This window comes from Netta rufina (genome assembly GCF_964035555.1).
Source record: "Netta rufina genome assembly, chromosome: 7".
NCBI classification, from domain to species: Eukaryota; Metazoa; Chordata; class Aves; order Anseriformes; family Anatidae; genus Netta; species Netta rufina.
Genome location: NC_140130.1, coordinates 17,540,432 through 17,558,166, shown reverse-complemented (window position 1 = coordinate 17,558,166; position 17,735 = coordinate 17,540,432). Strand labels below are relative to the sequence as shown.

Genomic DNA, 17,735 nt, shown 5'->3' with positions numbered 1-17,735 from the left:
GGTGCACTGTGCCAGTGGGATCAGGGACAGGGGCTTTCCTTCCACTGCCACTGCTCCAAAGCATCGCGGGGGCCTTGGAGGCTGCAGCACTGAGTGCTGGTCCGACGAGTGGGGAGAGCTGTGAGGTCCTGAGCTAGAGGAGGAGCAGTGGCTGCAGCCCATCCTTCAGCCGCGGGGTCTGTCCGTCCCCAGGCTGGCAGCAGGGTGAGCAGGGCTGGAGGGTGCAGGTCAGCAGCGGGTGCTGGTGCTCAGGCGTGGCTGCAGGAGTGCTGAGGGTGCAAGCGGAGGGGTCCAGAGCCAGGGCCAGCAGAAGGGCTGAGGGTAGGGGCTGCAAACACACGCTGTTCCTGGCCGCACGGGACCCGGCTGTTTTCAGCACTGACTTTGCGAATGTGTCAAACTTTTTATTCTGCTCTTTTGAGTCTATTGCAAAAAAAAAAAAAAAAAAAAAAAAAGAAAAGAAAAGAAAAAAAAAGAAAAATCCACCCCTGCCCCAGGCGGCTCGGGGAGGGGGAAAAAAACCTTTGTACAGCTTCTTCTGTCGGTTACTGAAGTAAAACTTGCTCTTCAGTTCTTGCGTGTGCTGTGGTTTTTCCCCCAGGGGTGACGCTGGGGACAGCCGAGGCTCCAGGGGCTGCTGAGGGGCCCGCAGCCAGGCTGCCCGCCCCGGGGCCACGGGCAGGGCCCTGCCTCGCCGCCTGGCGGCAGAGACACAGCTGGCTGAGGCTAATGGAAACCGCGTCCCTTTATTCACCAGGCCAGAGAGGGACTGTTAAATAAGAGCAGAGAGGGGCCGGGGCAGGCTGCATCCCGCCCCCGAGCGTCCAGGCAGCCGGGGCTGCGGCGTGGGCTCCCAGTCCAGAAGGCACTTGTGTGGGATGGGGTGGGCAGGGCGGGGGGCAGCACGGCCCCCCCGGCCCCTCAGTGCACCTGCTGCTGCTGGCTGTGGGGCAGCTCGCCGGCTGCCACCGGCCCTGGCTTCAGGGCCAGGGCAGGCACCTGCTCCTCCTCCACCGACTCGCTGCCGTAGGCGCTATCCTCCTTCATCTCTGCAAGGCAAGCCCGGGGCGGTCAGGGGGGAGAGGCTGGGGGGGCAGCGGGGCCCTCCCCCCATCCCTGCACCCCCCATACCTGTGCTCTGCAGCTTCTCCTGCGACTCGGTTTTGCGCAGCATCCTGACGGCCTTGCGCAGCCCCATGGAGTCCAACGCCTCCAGCAGCCCCCCCAGGCTGCCCCCGGCCAGCTGCGGGGAGAAAACAGTGAGCGGGGAGGGACGCGGTGGGGCCGGGAGGAGGACGGGGCACCCCGGCCAGGCACTGACCTCGTAGCTGCGCAGCAGGCTGACGCTGGGCGAGGGGGTGTCCTTGTAGGTCTCCACCAGGCTGCAGAGCCCCAGCCGCTTGGCCAGCTCCATCCAGTCGGACCCGCTGCTGTCCTGGTTCAGCAGCTGCTCCAAGCCCTGCAGCGCGTCATTGTCCAGGGACAGGACGTTCCCTGTGGGGACACACAGCTCCGTCACACGCTGCCCGTCCCCGCGGCCAGCCCTGGTCCTGCCCTGCAGGGCAGAGGGGCTGCTCACCTGCACGGGGGGCAGCGGGCAGCTCCGCCTCGGGGCCCGGCTGGGAGGCTTGCAGCAGGATGTCCCGCACCTGCGGGACACACACACGGACATGAGCATCACCCCGAACACCAAACAACATATCCCAGCTCCCTGGGACGTGGAGGGGCGGCCCCCACCCCACGCTGTGTACCCCATGGAAATGCCCCCACCCCACGCTGTGCCCCCCGTGCACCTTCTGGCTGCGGGTCAGGTCCAGCGGCGTGTGGCAGCGGCGCGGTCGGGGCCCTGTCTCCTCCTGCTCCTGCTCAGGGTCGGGCTGGGGGCTGGGGGCAGGCGGCGTGGCCGGGGACGGCTCCCCCAGCTCCATGCCCACCTCCTGCTCCTCGGGGTCGGCATCTGTGTCGCTGCTCGCCTCCGACGAGGAGGGGCTGATGGGCTCGTCGTTCTCGTTCAGCACATCGGCCCCTGTGGGCGAGGGGTGGCTGAGTCCCCCCGAACAGGGCAGGGGCTGCTCCCACCACCCGTGGGCAGGAGGGGAGGGTTGGCACCGTACCTGCTTTGAGGAGCAGCTTGGTGAGCGTGGGGGAGCCCAGGCCGGCCGCCAGGTGCAGGGGGGTGTTCCCAGCGAAGGTCCGGCTGTTGACGTCTGCTCCCAGCTATGGAGAAAGGCGCGAGGCCGTGAGGATGGGCCCCCCGGCCCTGCTTCCCCAGCCCTGCAGTGAGGAGGCGGCCCCCTACCTTCTTCACCAGGTGTGTGGCCATGTTGAGGTTCTCCATCTCCACGGCCAGGTGCAGCGGGGTCCTCCCGCACTGCATCTCCGTGGCGTTCACATCCGCCCCCTTCCTGACCAGCAGGTCCAGGCAGGCCGGGCTCTTCGCCTTCACGGCCAGGTGCACGGGCAGGAGGCCTGGGGCAGGGGGAGAGGCTCAGCACCCCGCCAGCCACACCGGGCCCCATCCCCACCCTGGCCCTTCGTCCCCCAGCCCCGCTCACCATAGAAGTTGGGCAGGCGCAGCAGGTAGGGGGCAGCCGTACCCAGGTGGGCCAGCAGCGTCCTCACCATCTCTTCGTCGCCCGTGTGGAGCGCCAGGTGCAGCAGGGAATTGCCGTAGCGGTCCAGCAAGGTGGGGTCTGCACGGGCTTGCAGCAGGAGCTGCACCACCTGGGGCTGCTTGGTGATGACGGCCAAGTGCAGCGGCGTCTGCGGACAGGGGCAGCCGTCACCAGCGCTGGTCCCATCCCGGCACCCCTCACACACAGCCCGGGCAGCGGGCAGCAGCCCCCAGCACCTGGATGCAGGCACCAGCCCTGGATAGGGGAGGCCCTCCCCTCAGCCCTCCTCCGCAAAAAGCCCCGTACCTGCTGCAGGTTGTTGGTGATGTTGATGATCTGAGGGCTGGGGATGCTCACGACCACGTCGATCAGCTGCTTGATCACAGCCGTCTGCTCATGGATAATAGCAAGGTGCAAAGGCCTGCAAGGAGAGAGGACAGCCTTTGTCCCAGCTCCGTGTCCCCAGGGCCTCCCCACCAGCTGCTGCCCCCAGCCCTGTAATGCCACCCCCGGGGCCGGGCTCTGACAGCCAGCACGGTTCGTGCTGTCCCACCCGTGTGCCCCTCGCCCCGCACACTCACGTGTCCCCGTTCTCGTCCTGCGAGGCAGCCAGGTGCCTCTGGACAGCCAGCAGCATGCGGGGGTCTGCCGTGACCGAGTAGTCGAGCAGGGCGTGAGCGTTGCGGCGCGCCAGGGCCAGCATCCAGAGGTGGCAGACCTGGGCTGCAGCATGAAGCGGGACATCAGCACCGGGCACCCCCGCCAGCCGCCTCTCCGGGCATGGCCTCTGCCCCAGGGCAGGTCTCCCAGCCCCTTCTCTGCTCCTACCGTGCTTCTGCAGCTCCTTGCAGTATATGCTCTCCGTAGGCACCTGCCTGTCGCCCTCGTCCCCGTCCACGCTGGGGGCCTTCATCTGCACGCCACCCTGGTACCCCCCCACGGGGTGCGGGCCGGTCGAGTAGATGCTGTTGTATGTCAGCCCGGGCGAGTAGGGGAAGCTGAGGTTCCCACCTGAGGGGCAGGGGGGCAGGTCAGGGTCAGGGTTAGGGTCAGGGTTAGGCTGGTGGAGCGGGGAGCAGGGATTCCTGACTCACCTCCTCCTGATCCAAAGCCCCCGGCGCCGCCGCCGGCTCCCCCCATGTGCGAGCCCCCACCAAAGTGCTGGGGAAACTGGGGCAGGACTTTCTTGCGCTTCCTCTCCACCTCCTCCTTATCTGCAGGGAGAGACCAGGGAGGTTCAGGGCCGGGGGGAGAACACCCGGCCCGGTGCTGAGAGCACCCACCCCTCGGCGCTCACCTTCCACCACGGGGTAGTAGGTGAACTGCTTCGAGTCGCTCACGTCCCCCCCTCGCTTCCGCTTCAGCTGCAGGAAGACGGTGACGGGACGGTCGATCTTGGGCTTGTGGTAGGGGGGCGTGCGGAAGACGATGGCGTACTGCGGGCAGCAAAGAGGGACGTTGGCCCCGCTCCTGCCTGGAGCCAGTGACGGGGCTACCTCATGGGGCACCCACCCGCCCGGGGGCACGACCGGAGCCCCCCCATCTCCCCGCACCTGCTTGTGCACGTCCGTGGGGGAGAAGTCCCCAAAGGCCTGCCAGCCGTTCTCGTCATCCTCGTAGAAGCGCACCTCAATGTCATCTGGGGGGGGAAAGGGGCCTGGCACCGCCTGTCTCACTGCCTGGCGGCGCTCCGGGTACACGGCCACGCAGCCTGGCCACCTCGGGGACCTGGGGCTGGGACCGATTCCGCCTCAGCCCCTGCAGGGTGTCGCAGCTGGAGGGGACACCTTTTACCTTTCTGGACCTTGTCACACAGCAAGTAGACCTCATCCCCGCCCCGCACCGAGCCGGCCGTCTTATCCATCCGCGAGATCTTCAGGTTGGAAGCTCCGGGGGACTCTGCAGAGCAAAGAGGCGTTGGCAGCCCCCGTGGTGTCAGAGCAACCATGACCTCCCCACCCATCCTGCCCTGTCCCCTGCCCACTGCACTGGGGTTCCCAGGGGCCGGGCTGGCCAAAACGGAGCCGTTCACCCCTTGTCACTGTGCTACAATGAGAGCCAAGCCACCCAGGGATGGATGGCAGAGCCGCATCCATCAGCCCAACACGGCACCCACGCAGCCCACCCCTCCCACTCCCCGCCAGCAGGAGCTGGCCCTGCACTCACTGCTGTCGTGGATGGGGTCTGAGATGACGGGCTGCAGGGCCAGCGTGAAGTTCCCGCTGCTGTCACGAAGGTAGGCGGTGAAGCGCAACCGCACGATGCTGAGGTCCATCACCTTCTTCAGCTCCTTCGCCTCCAGCTCGATCTCTCGCAGCTCGGCTTCTGCCGGGCCGGGGGGAGATGCCGTCAGACCCCGTGCCCAGCCCAGCCCCGCAGCTGCCACCCCACAGCAGGTCCCCGCTCCACGCAGCCCCACGCAGCCCCAGGCTGCCCCCACCTGTCAGCAGGCTATTCTTGTTGCGGATCTTCTGCTGCTTCAGCTTCTCCTTCATGATCTCCATCATGTTCTTCTTGGTGACGTGCAGCACTCCCAGGTTGCTGAACCTGGCGGAGACGAGCCCGCTGTCATCGCACAGCCGGCCCTGGGGCACGCGGCTCACCGAGGGCTGGCAGAGCTCAGCACAGGGCAGCGGGGCAGCAGCAGCTCAATGCGTGCAGGGCAAAGAGGAGCCGTCACCGCGGGGAGGAGAGGAGCCCAGAGCAGAGGGCTCTGCAGGTGACCAGCCCAGAGTGGGGAGCTGAGAGGGCTGGAGGGCAGAGGGATGCACATGGGACCAGGCTGAGCCAGCAGCAGGGGTTGGATTTATGGGACCTACAAGGGACTTTGTGTGCAGCAACAGAGCGCACACAGCTCCTGCCCCTCCTGTCCCACTCCAGCAGGAGATCTGAGGAAAACACCCTTTCTTCCCCAAACCAGGCTGCTCAGGCTACAGCAGCGCTGGGGCACACAGCAGCTGGGCCAGACACGAGCCTGCCTGCTCCAGCCTCTGCCACCAGCTGGGCAGGAGCCCCCCGACAGGGCTACGGAGCAGGAGGCCGCCCCAGCCCACCGGGTCCCCTCCGCACGTACTGAGCAGTCATGTCCTTGGGTCCCACGATGGCCACGCAGTTGCCAGCCTCGTTGCACTGCTTGCCCACCAGGCTGTGGGCGTGCACGCGGGGAGGGTCGCTGTGTGTCACCAGGTCCACCTCGATCCGGGCCATCCCTATGTAGTTGCAGATCTGCGGGGAGAAGGGAGATGAAGCACGCTACAAGCACCAGTGCTGGGGCTTCTCAATACCCGTTAACATCCTCCCTTCCAGGCACCCCTCCCGGTCCCTGCGTGCACCCCAAAGCCCCACTCCCCCCAGCACTCACCTTGACGGTGGGGTACGTCTTGCGCCCCTTCTCGCTGGACGCTCCCGGCAGCCCGCCGTGTGACGGCCCCTCGCAGCCATACCGAAATCGGAAGCCCCGCTGTGGAAGCACGGAGGCGGTCAGACCGACGGCGCTGGGGTGTGCCCCTGGCGCTCTGCCTGCCCTTGCCCGGGTCGCGTCCTTACCTGCTTCGGCTGCTCGATGATGATGAGGTAGGGGCCTTCTACTGGAGGACAGAGAGGAGAGGCAGGGGTGAGAAGCACGGGGCAACCAGCACGTGTGCGCTCCCAGTGCCGATGCTGGAGGTACGGGGACGGTGCTGGCAGCGAGGTGACCCCTGTCTGTCCCACGGGGGTCCCCAGGGTCCCCAACCCCTGGCTGGGAGCAGCCATCAGGATGCCCTGGCACTCGGGGACCCCCAGCACAGCCCCAGCTCAGCTCCCTGGCGGCAGGGCCAGGCTGACCAGCCCCATCCCAGCGCGGGGCAGGGATTCCCGGCCAGCCCACATCGGGGACATGGGGTGCACGGCGCTGCTGGGAAGCACCCGGCGTGAGTCAGCCCGCCGGGAAACCCCGCTGCATGGCCGGGGACCCCGGGGGGACACGTCCCTTACCCGTCTGCATCAGGGGCTCCTTCTGCTCCATCATGTGGGTGCCGAAATTGAAGTCGTCGTAGTCGATCCCATCCAGGCACTGGGCGAGGGGAGGGGAGCGTGAGCCCAGGGGGCTGCAGCCCGCGGGGGGACACAGACCCCGGCACCCTCCCCACCGAGCGGGGCGTGCGGGCGCACAACCCCTATCCCCAACCCCCCCCCCCCCCCGCGTCCTGCTGTGACCCCGGGACGGACAAACAGACAGCGGGGCGCACAGACAGCGGGACAGCACCCCGTCCCCGGGCAGCGCTCACTCACGGGCTGGAAGTGCTCGTCCATGGCGGCGCGGGGCCGGGCTGCGGGCAGAGCGGGCGCGGAGCGGGGCCGGGCGCAGGAAGGCGCCGCCGCTCCGGAAAGTCCCCAGAAACCCCGCCGGGCCGGGAAATGACGGCCCCGCGCGTCACCGCCCCGCCCAGCGGCACCGGCACGGCTCGGAGCGGCTCGGCCCGGCACCGGCTCCCGGCCCCCGACGGCCGTCCCGGGAGCCCGGGGCCGCTCCGTGCCCTGCCGAGGCGGCCGCGCTGTTAGTGCCGGCCCTGCCCCGGCCCCGGCCCCGGCCCGTCCCGACGGGGCGCCCCGCGAGTCCCCAGCCCCAGGCGGGAGCTGGCCCCAAAGCGCTGCCCCGAGGGGTCCCCCCGGCCCAGGGGGCCACGGGCAGGCAGCGGGGTGAGCTCTGCCGCTGCTCCGCACCCCGTCCCCGCTCACATCACAGCCCCTGCACCCGTCCCGTCGAGGCTGCAGGGTGTCCGCCGGCCTCGTCCCCATCCCCGCTTTCCCCTCCGGCCGCCCCGCAGCCCCCCGAGGGAGCATCTCCCCTACAGCAGCACCCGCAGCCCCCCAGCCCCCCACTCACCGCGGAGGAAGAGGCAGGCCTCAGCAGCCCGTCCAGCCCCAGCATGGCCATGGGGACTGCCAGGCACGGGGCCGCCGGGGTTGGGGTCTGCCCGGCAGCGGGAAAGCACCGGAGGCTTCTAGCGAAGGGGCAGGATCAGAGCGGAGCGGGGCACGCTCTCTTTCTCCGCATTCCTTTTCCTCACTGAGCAGTGGAAAATTAAAAGAAAAAAAAAAGAAAAAAAAAAAAAAGTATCTTACTCCGCTGTGCCCTCGTACCATGAATTTCTGAAGCAGTGGTTGCCGCAGGTCCCGCTCAGGGGATTTTGGGTGTGTGGGAGAAGAGGGGAAGGAAGGGGATTGTTCAGCTCGTGAGTGACTCATATTCTTCAGAAGCTGAAAAGAGCTTTTTCAAGGAGATTTTCCAGCCGCTCGAGCCCTCCAAAGGGGCTGCCCTGAGGCCCTGGGCCTGAGATTTTCCCCATGGCTGCAAGAGTGCAGCTGAGCTCCAGCAGCTCCTGCCCATGGCATGGGGCCAAGGCAGCAGCTCGGCCCAGGGTGCAGGGGCTGAGGAAGCCAGGACCTCATTGCAAAGCAAGGGGAAACCTTCCCCAGGCTGTTCCCAAGGCCTGGGAGCACAGACGTGACCCGGTGCAGGCCAGCGGGAAGCACCACGCGCTGCCTGCTGCCCAGATCCCACCCGGGCACCCTCAGCCCACTTCCAGATCTGTTGATGCAGATGTCACAGAGAGGTGAAAGAGGGGACAAATGTCCTTCACCAGTGTGCCAGGAGGAGCCCCTCTAACCCTAAACACCAAGCCCCTTTGGGGGAACCCCAAGGCAAACCCTCGAGATGAACGCACTGTGGCTCCTGCACACAGCAGCTCTCCTTTCTCCCGCGCCCTCAGCCCCATCCCTTGAGGGGGTTTTGCAGCTCGCTCATCTCTGCCCTGCACACTTCCACTTGTTGCAGCAAACAGCGTGACTCAGGAACGTCATGGGGTCATGCCTGCCTGTCCCCAGCCTGCGCTGGGTCTCGCTCGGGAGCCGTCTGTCCCTGTGCCCTGTGCCTGCAGGCTGCCGTGCCGGAGGAAGCACACCTTGCTCGCCGAGCAGAGCTGGAGGGGCACCGCTGTTTCCTTGTTCCTGGAAGAGCCCGCGGCAACGCAGCGCTGCTCTGAGATAAGTGCTGCCTCCTGAGCTTGGCAGGGTGCCTTCAGGCCCCCAGGACAACCAGGGAGAGGCTGCTTTTCACCTGGGGGCACAGCACACTGCGTTTCTACCCTCTGCACATCCCACAGGATAACCCACCTCCCCCTCCTGTTCCCCCTGGCACACCTCTGGACCCTGGGCTCACATCCACCATCACCCACACGCTGCGGGCTCCCCTTGCTGGGCTGATTCCCCCATGTCTCCACGTTCCTATGACTCGGGATGGATTTTGCAGGCATCGCTGCCCCGAGCAGCACCGGCCCCTTGCCGGTCGGATGGTGCAGCCCGCTGCCGAGCTGGCTCCTGGTGCCAGGCTGCCCCCACGAAGGGCCAGCTGCTGGCAAGCGCAGCGGGTTACAGCCCTGCTTCATGCCTGCAGCTCCCCGAACGTGACCCAGCGATGCCGGTGCTGTTTTCTTTTCTCCCATGACATCCAGCTGACTCGCAGAGCTGGTGCCCTGCAGGCACCAGGGAAACATCCATCTGGCTGGCTGCACCAGGACTGTTTAGCAGCCACGGGAAAGGGCCCCTCCAGAAATACACGAGGCAGCAGGATCATGCCCCAGCCACCCACCCGGCTGCTCCTCTCTAACACTATTCCCTGTGCATTTTGTTTCCCCAGGAGCCTCCTAATGCCTGCAAATTACAGCCTTAAATTCCCAAGCCTGCTTTCTGCTCAATTCCTGGGCCCTGCTCCACCACAGCTACTTGTTAGCAACTGTGTGGCTGACAAGGCTGCGGGGTCTTTCTTGCAGGGACCTGGTTCAGAGACCTGTCCTGGAAATCCATCCCCTGACCCATACGAGTGGCAGGGACGAATCCCCTCTCCCCGCAGCCCTCCCAGCCTTCCAGCAGCCCGCCCTGGCGCGCCAAACCACTCGTATCTCTGTGCACGTATCTCTGTGCCTTTCCTCCCATCACTGCTATCAAGTTCGTTCTGGCAAACCCCAGCCACCCACTGATCTTCTGTGTTTCTCCTCTAGGGGCCCATAAATCAGCTGCTTTGTTGTGTTATGAACCATCTGCTCCACTCGGGCGCCTGCACATCCTCCAAAACCCCCTCTGGGTGCCGGCGGGGCCCTCGCTGCCCCTGTCCCCGTGCTCCCACGCCGCCCGTGGCACCGCTGCCGCTCCGGCCGTGGGGCAGAGCCATGGGGCTGCCCCACGCACCGGCACCCTCCTGGCACTGCAGTCGGGGATCGGGGCCACAGGGGCACGGGTAGAGGAAAACCAGCCCCGGCCGCCCTCTGCCCAGCATCGCGCTCACCCTCCCCGCCACCTCCAACCTCCCCCTGCTCCCCCTAACCCTAACCAAACCCTGACCCTGACCCTGACCCTGACCAACCCTACCCCTAACCCCGCCTGCCCCCCGGGGGTCCCGCAGGCCCTCCTCCCCCTCCCCGTGCCCCTTTCTTACCCCTACCCCCGCCGCTCGGCTCCGGCCCCAGCCCCGCTCGGCGCCGCTCCCGCCGCTGCCCGGGAAAGTCCCGGCCCGGCCCCGCCCCCCGGGGCTTCCCGGCCCTCGCCGCGCCCCGCCCGGCCCCGCGCACCGGGGGGCTCCGGGGGGCTCCGGGGGGCACCGGGGGCGGCCCCGCAGCGCGCTCCGTGGCTGTGCAGTCCCCTCACGGCGTGGCTGGGCTTTTCTGCGCGTTTTGAACACCTGTTATGTGTAACAGCCAGCACGCTCCTCGTCCAGCTACACGCACCGGGTTCGCACGGGTGGGCAGCTCGGGGGGCACAACCCGCGCACAGCAGCGATGCCCCTCGCGAGGGACAAGGGAACAGCTCTGTGTGTGTATATACATCTATCCGTATATATACGTAGCTCTATGTACACTCGCACGCACTCACTCACCGCCCTCCCCGCTCCCACCAGCCTCCAGGACGGGCTCACACCAGCGGGGTGCTCCCCCCGCATGATTGTCTCCGACAGCCAAGGACGCAGAGGGGACAACCCCGTCCCCAGCAGCCCTTGGGGGGCAGCCCCTGTTCCCCGGGGGCTGTGGGCTGCTGGAGGAGCCCGGCTGCAGCTCCTGGATCAGGGGGGCACGTACCAAGCACCGCGTGTGCACGCACACGCACGTGCACCCCGAGGCACGCGGGGTCTGGGAGACATTCGGGGTGGGGAGCAGCTGGCAGGGCCCCACTCGCTGGTCCCCACCGTCAGCCGGCCTCCCGTCGGGTCACACCATGGCCAGCCCCTCCGCGCCGTGGATGCAGGCCGTGCCGGGCAGGCTGCTCTCGCCTTTGTAACTTTTGGGGGCCCGGCTGGCTTTCAGCAGCACCAGGAAGGTGTCCGTGGAGATGGCCCCGAACTCGAAGGTGAAGGTGCCGTAGAAGACCAGGACGTCGATGATGAACATCCACTCGCACAGCGCGGCCACGTGCTGCAGCACGAAGCTCTCCTGGATGAAGAACACACCGCCTGAGCACATCCCGGTCAAGGAAAGCACGGCCGGCCCCCAGCCACCCCAAGGAGGACTGCAGGTTGTGTGTCATAGGCTATAGGTAATTCAGATGGACTTTGCATTGCCCAGGGCTCAAAATACCTTTAAACAAAAAAATAAGGTGTCCCTTCTGCTTTGCGAGGTGCGCAGCTGAGGCTATGAAGGGCCAACCTGCTCCCACAGCCCACCCCAACACCTGAGGGTGGTGGCAGCCAGGCCAGGGCCACCGTAACCTGCCCGCCCCAGTGCCCTCCCCACAGCTGGCAGGGCCGGGAAAAGGATACTGAAGACGAGGGTGATGAAGGCCACGGCGGTGAGGATGCTACGCAGGTGTCCCGTCCAGTAATGCCCGCGGGTTTTGGCCATGCGGTAGGTGAGGACGGACTGCAGGAAGACGAACAGCATGCTGGTGGGGAAGGCCACCCCCGCTCCGATGTAGTGCAGCACCTTGGCGTGGTCCACCTGCGGGCACAGGCCGTCAGCTCGCAGCTCCGCAGGGCCACCAAGGGGGCAGCCAGCGCCACCCCGGCCCTGCCCAGCGCTGCGGAAAGCAGCAGGCAGGTGCTGCAATGTTTGCTTTCTGAGATAAGTGCTAAACCCAAACCGGCTGCTTCATCCGGGCCTGAAACGATGAGTGTGCAAATAAAACATGCAGGGGAAGCGCGGTGCCTGGCGGGGTGGAGGCGTGCACGAAACGACACAACGACCCCAAATCCTGCCACCGCCTGAGCTCCTCCAACCTCCGTGTCAGCCCCATGTTACCCTGCTGCCGAAACCAGCCCCGGCCCCGGGAGAAGCCTCACCTGGAAGTTGCCGACCATGGTGAGGCCGGCGGCGCAGAGCCAGCCAGTGGCCAGCCCCAGCGTGTTGAGCAGCGACGGCCCCACGCGCTCCAGGACGTGGGCGTACCTCAGCAGCCCCACCAGGATGACTGCGGGACGGAGACACAGCGCCCATCACACACGGCTGGATGGAGACCCCCCAGCCCCAGGCCCACCCCTGCCCACCGCTGTGCCTGCAGCACCCCAGGGCCCCGCTCCCTGCCCGGCACTAGGCCGAGTGCCCCGTCCCGCTCCCTCAGCGCCACACACTTACCCATGAAGGAGCCCAGGCTGCAGATGAGGCTGAAGAAGCAGCTCTCGGGAGGCAGGGTGCCACACTTGCTGTGGGGACAAGGCACGGCAGGGGCAGCCCTCAGCGGGGGGCACCAGGGTGCGGGACCCTCCCCAGGGCCCGCTCCTGGACACCCCGAGCACCCGCTGCTCGTCCCCATCCCTCCCCGGGGCTGCCCTCCGCCGCTCCATGCTCCCGGGGAGGAGAGGGGCTGGGTTCGGCCCGGCCCCCAGCCCACCCACCAGCTCCTCACCTCACGAGGGGGATGTGATCCAGCGTGCAGCAGGAGCCGGGGCCATCCACGCCGCACGACTGGTTGTAATTCCTGCGGGGAGCAAAGGGATGGGCTGGGGGGGGCTGCAGCCGGGCAGCACCGTCCCCGGGGGGGACATCACGCCCTGGGTGCCCACGGGGAGCCCCGGTGCGGGAGCAGGAACATGCAGCTCCCAGCCCTGGCAGCGCGGGTGGAGCCGGGCACGCAGCCACCGGCAGCTCCAGGCTTGCAGGGAACGTGGCACCTGGGTGGGAAACGGGTCCCAGGGGCACGGGCACCCCGCAGCGCCCACCCAGGCTGGCCCCAGGGCCTCTTCATGTGCCCCTCGTCCCCTCCATGCCACCACCGGGCTGCTGCCACGGGGAGGGATGGCTCCGCTTTTGGGGGACAGGGGGGGCCAGGCCACACAGTGACACCCCTGTGTTGGAAAGGGGGCTGTGCTGCCCCAGGGGAGGCAGGGCTGCCCGGAGCACACGTGGGAAGGAAGGGAGGAAATCCCCAGCGGTCTGGCTGCTGGCCGGCGGCCCTGAGCCCTCCCAAGTGGCCCGAGGCACCTGGGTGGCCTCAGCAGCAGTGTCACCACCCCTGGGGCACCACCACACAGCACCAGCCTGCGGGACCATCGTGAGGGAGCGGTGCTGTTGTCCCCAACCCCTGGCAGTGGGGCACAGCAGGGGTGAGGCTGAGGACATGGTGCGAGGAAGGTGACAGGACGGTCAGAGCCGTGACACCCAGGGAAGCTGCCCTGGCTCTCCCAGCACCCGATCACAGAAGGGTTTTTGGGTGTCCTGCAAGAGCCCATCACCTGTCACTGCAGCATCACCCGCGCACCCCTGGCTGGCACGGCCCAGGGTACCCCCACCCGGCAGCCACAGAGCCAAAGGCACCTGGTGGAGCCGAGCCGTCGGCTGCCTCCAGTGAAGCGGCTCAGCAATCGCACGGTTAAGCAGGACTTTTCGGGAAGGGCTGGGCTGGTCTCTGCTGTTTTTTCAGTCTCCTCGTTTACTGGTGGCTTTGTTTTCCAACCGCGAAACCCGAGCAAGGCGTGGAGCCCCACGGCCTCCTCAAGGGCTGCTCTTGTGGTGTTGTTTGGTTTGGGATTTTTCTATTTTTTTTTAAAGCAAGCAGCCCAAAGTTTGGAAGCATTATTCATCATTAACGTCTGTTTATGCCACAGAGACAACGCCGACAAACACATTCTTCCCAGGACAGAATAATCCATCAGACAGGAAATGGCAGCGGGTTGTTTTTTCTTGTTTTGTTTTTTTTTTACCCTCCTTCAAACACTCCAGCAAGAATTGAGCTAACATGGATTTTCTGGGCAGATTTTTTAGGAGACGCAAGAAGCCAAGAGTCATGCAGAAGAAATTCCTGAGAGCGCGGACAGCTCTTCCCTCCCAGCCCGGGGCACAGCCGGGTGCCGCCGCACAGCCCTGCTGGCACTGCCAGGGCCCAGGGTTCAAGTCTCCAGCAAGCGAGTCCCGGCCTTTTCCACAGAGACACTCGGCCCTCTGTAATTCCCTGACCACTTATTTTTGGATTTTTTCCATGCTTAGCGTTTACTCAATGGCCCCCTTCTCCCTGGGTGCCGTGCGTGAGCTCACCGGAGCGGCGGTGACCGCACACGAGCTGCTGGGGGGGTGGATGTAGCTCTGCTCGGCTCTGCTCAGCTCTGCTCGGCTCTGCCATCCCCAAGGCTCCGCAGACGCGGGGCCCAATCCCGCCGGCAGCTCGCCCCTACGAGGCTTTGCTCCCCCAAACCACCCGCGGATGAAGGACAAGGGGTTAGGCACGGAGCGGTACCCGCTGCCAGCGGGGTGCTGAAGGGGGGTCCCGCCGCCCTGCCCGCCCCCAGCACCTTACCAGTTGTGCACGGGGCAGATGTGGTTGTTGGAGAGCGCCATGGCGTACCTGGGGGAGATGACAGCGGGCGTTACACGGTGCCTGCGGGATGGGGGCACGGCGGGGGCTGCCCTCACCGCACCCCATCCCATCCCATCCCATCCCATCCCATCCCATCCCATCCCATCCCATCCCATCCCATCCCATCCCATCCCATCCCATCCCATCCCCTCTGCGCCCACCTCCCCCGGGCAGGGGCTGCGCTGCCTCCCCCAGCACCGGGGGCTCCTTGTGCCGCCGGGGCCGCCCTCGGGCAGCCGGCCGGGCAGGGGTCGGTGCGCGGAACCCCCGGCGCTACTCACACGATCCACATGCCGGTGATGGTGAATGCGGGCAGCGTGACGGGCAGGATCCCCCAGGCGGGCATGGCGGGGCCGGGCATGCCCCTGCGGGCTAGCGGCGGGCGGCGGGGCCGCCGGGGGAGCCTCCCCGCTGCCTCCTGCTGCCGGGCCGCCGGGCCCAGCTCCCCATGGGCAGCGCCCGCCGCGGGGCCGGGGCCGGGGCCGGGGCCGGGGGACGGGACGGGACGGGACGGGCCGGGACGGGCCGGGAGGGACGCGCCGGCTCCGCCCCGGGGCAGGGGGGGTCCCGCTCGGCGCAGGGCCCGCCCCGCCCGGCGGGGAGCGCGGCTCGCCCGGCACGGCCCGGCCCCGGGCGCCACGTGGCGGCGGCCCCGCGGGGCACCGGGGCGGGCAGCGGCTGGGGGGCCACGGCCGGGACCCCCCCGTGCCCCCGGCAGCGCCCCGGGTGGCAGGACCCGGCCCCGGGTGGCTGGACCCGGCCCCGCCCGGAGCACCCCGCTTCGCCGGGCACCCAGCGCGGCTGCCACCCCCCAGCCCCGCTGCCCCGGGAGCTTTCTGTTTGTGTGAAAGGGAAAAGTTAAACACAGAAGAGGAAGCGTGACTTCCCCTGGCAGCGGTGAGGGAGCAGCAGCCGCGTTTTGCTGCCCGCAGCCCGGCCCCAACACCCCCGCCCGCCCTGCGGCAGCCAGGGGCATGTGGCTGCGGGTCCCAAAGCTTCCCGTGCGGCCAAAGGGTGCAGGTGGCCCTCGGGTCCTGCGGCCGCCCGCACTCCTCCTGCAGTCAGCAGGCACCATCACGCCGGCCTGGGCCCTGGGAAGAGGAAAAGCAACACTCCCAGGCCATGCCGCTGGCCCCCTGCTGCCCCCAGCTCAGGTTATACAACCCCGGGCACAGTACTGCACACTGGGACTTGTAGTCCCTGGAGATCTCCCTAAAAAACTGAAGCCACGCGGGCTCCTCAAAGGCCCAGCGTCTTTCCCTGCGCTGTGGCACGGCATTGCCCCCACCTCTCGCTGCAGGACACAGTGCCACACAAGCTCATCTCGTGCTCCCTCACCTGCCTTTGCCTCGCTGCCCGCCGGAGCACAGCAGGCCCGACCCTTGCTCCCGGCCCCGTGGTCGTGGCGGCAGGAACAATGCTGCCCAGTGCGGCGGGCACCGCGCCAGTGCTGCAGCTGCTGCCGCCTCCAGCAGCCTTTGTGGGGCTGGGATTGTTCCTGGACAATGGGACGGGCAGTGCAAACCCAAGCGGGCTGCTTTGCATGCGCAGGTGGTGCGGAGCAGAGCGGGACACGTTTTCAGGATGCTTCAGGCTCTAACACCAGCGGGTTTCCCGATGGAGCTCCACAGGTGGCCTCTCCAGGAAGAAGCTAGGTACTGAGGGAAAAGCCGGGTCACTTTGGGATGACTCCTCTCTGAAATCACCGAGTACACTTAGCACACGGCCTTTTTTTTTCTGTTGTTAATACTGAATCCGAGCAAAAGCAGCCTTGCTTCAGATTCTGCACTTACAAATTTACATTTTCAGCGTCAAATTTACATTTTTCAGCCAGAGCTTATCTTTTAAATAGGGCTTTCTCGTGTTAGAAGGCTTCATACTGAGGACAACACCAGCTCCACAGTAAGCCCTTCTATTGACATATGCTGATTACTGACATTTATTCCTGCTCTCTTTCAGCTGCGGAAGTTCTTGATGTACATTGGAACAGCAAGAGGCAAGCAAACCCAAACTACTGTGATGTCTGTCCAGCATCCTCTGGAACAACAGTGAGTCAGACCCGTAAAAATGAGAAAGAAGTCCAAGTCTAGCAGAAGTGGATGCTGGGACGAACTCGAATGCTAGGGCTGTGACCACCCCTGCTCACCAGCAGCCGCTGGCAGCACGGCTGTTGTGTAATTCGAGTTACAAAGAAAAGGCAGGAGACCTGATCGATAAAACTGTATGTATCACACAGCAAGTGCTACCTGTCAGCCGATCCTTGATCTCCTCTGAGCTCACACTGAAACAATTTTCTTTTTCCCGTAACACTTGAAGCCTCTTTCTTGCAAAATCCAAACAACGCTGAAATGAATTTCTCTATTTTTCAGCCCATTCCTATTTGCACTTTAGTGGAAACTGTTTAAAGTGCAATTTTGTCTTTCCATCCTACATTCTTTACATTCCAGTCCCATTTCCTGCAGTTTCCTCGGGTAGCTTTTGCTTTGCACCACGATTGTCTGAGTTGGGATGCAGGGATCTAGGTACAAATCGGGTTTGCAAAGTTTAAAATGCAGCATCCTCAAAACATCTCAAGGCAACAGGAAAAACTGGGCTGTGCCAGTAAATGACAGCAGTCCAAGAAGTCAAAGCACTGTCCAGGGATCAGAGGGCAGCAGTGCTGACATAAGAGCACTTTAGAGTTGAGCAATGGCTTATGAAGAGTTAATCATCTAAAGGCTTCAGCAAGCGGTTTGGAGACAGCTTAGAAAAACAGAGCTGTAAATAGAAGTCAAGCCTTGAAAACTCAGGCCAGAGAGGTGGGCTGGACACAGCACCATGGGCAGGCAGGGCAAGGGCTCAAATGCATGAAGGAAGGTGTCTAAGGGCAGGAGGGACGCCACGGCTTTGGCAGTGGAGTGTAAGGAAGGGAAGGTTACAGGAATAAAAGTATTCAAGGAATGGTAGAATCAGGGAAAGATAACCAGGATTTATTAACGGGGCTTTCCTAGCATGCGCATCACATTTCCATTACGCAATGCTCAGACCTTTGACCACGAAATTCAAACAAACTCAGAAGTTTTAAAACTCCTTATTAAGCCCATAGGAATCCTCTGGAATCTTTCCGATAGGGAAGGCATCAGCGCCTCGCACAGCTCTAAAGACACAGTGTGGGTCTTGCCACAACAAAGCAGAAAATATCAGCAGGGAAGTATCTGTGGCTGCCCACAGGGATAGCCCTGGAAGGCTCTGGGATCTCATGCCCTCACCAAGTCAGAGTCCTGTCAGAGGAAATGAGGATTTCTCCCTCATCAGAGGGAAAAGGCT

At 65.2% G+C, this 17,735-nt stretch overlaps 2 protein-coding genes across 5 annotated transcripts; both read right to left on the bottom strand.

Moving 5' to 3' along the window:
• Positions 1 to 411: 411 nt before the first annotated feature.
• On the bottom strand, positions 412 to 10,145 carry NFKB2 (nuclear factor kappa B subunit 2). Of its 4 annotated transcripts, none has more exons than XM_084290431.1 (23): positions 10,090 to 10,145; positions 7,483 to 7,665; positions 6,591 to 6,669; positions 6,162 to 6,199; positions 5,977 to 6,075; positions 5,689 to 5,840; positions 5,056 to 5,162; positions 4,782 to 4,940; positions 4,410 to 4,514; positions 4,169 to 4,254; positions 3,913 to 4,051; positions 3,710 to 3,829; positions 3,444 to 3,626; positions 3,197 to 3,338; positions 2,922 to 3,036; positions 2,556 to 2,763; positions 2,300 to 2,469; positions 2,115 to 2,217; positions 1,794 to 2,026; positions 1,580 to 1,649; positions 1,322 to 1,494; positions 1,132 to 1,243; positions 412 to 1,049 (listed from the first exon to the last, which is right to left on the bottom strand). In XM_084290431.1, exons 2-23 carry the CDS (start codon positions 7,531 to 7,533, stop codon positions 922 to 924), a joined length of 2,772 nt encoding a protein of 923 aa, XP_084146557.1. In that variant the 5' UTR covers positions 7,534 to 7,665; positions 10,090 to 10,145; the 3' UTR covers positions 412 to 921. The 4 variants fall into 4 exon arrangements, with proteins under 4 accessions (XP_084146557.1, XP_084146556.1, XP_084146559.1 ...); XM_084290430.1 differs by having other exon boundaries at positions 413 to 1,049; positions 6,162 to 6,202; XM_084290433.1 differs by lacking the exons at positions 7,483 to 7,665; positions 10,090 to 10,145 and adding an exon at positions 6,888 to 6,996 and having other exon boundaries at positions 413 to 1,049.
• A 335-nt stretch (positions 10,146 to 10,480) lies between these two features.
• TMEM150A (transmembrane protein 150A) lies at positions 10,481 to 14,915 on the bottom strand. The gene is made up of 7 exons (XM_084290440.1): positions 14,711 to 14,915; positions 14,370 to 14,417; positions 12,486 to 12,557; positions 12,215 to 12,282; positions 11,923 to 12,050; positions 11,404 to 11,581; positions 10,481 to 11,097 (listed from the first exon to the last, which is right to left on the bottom strand). Exons 1-7 carry the CDS (start codon positions 14,788 to 14,790, stop codon positions 10,856 to 10,858), a joined length of 816 nt encoding a protein of 271 aa, XP_084146566.1. The 5' UTR covers positions 14,791 to 14,915; the 3' UTR covers positions 10,481 to 10,855.
• Positions 14,916 to 17,735: the final 2,820 nt, after the last annotated feature.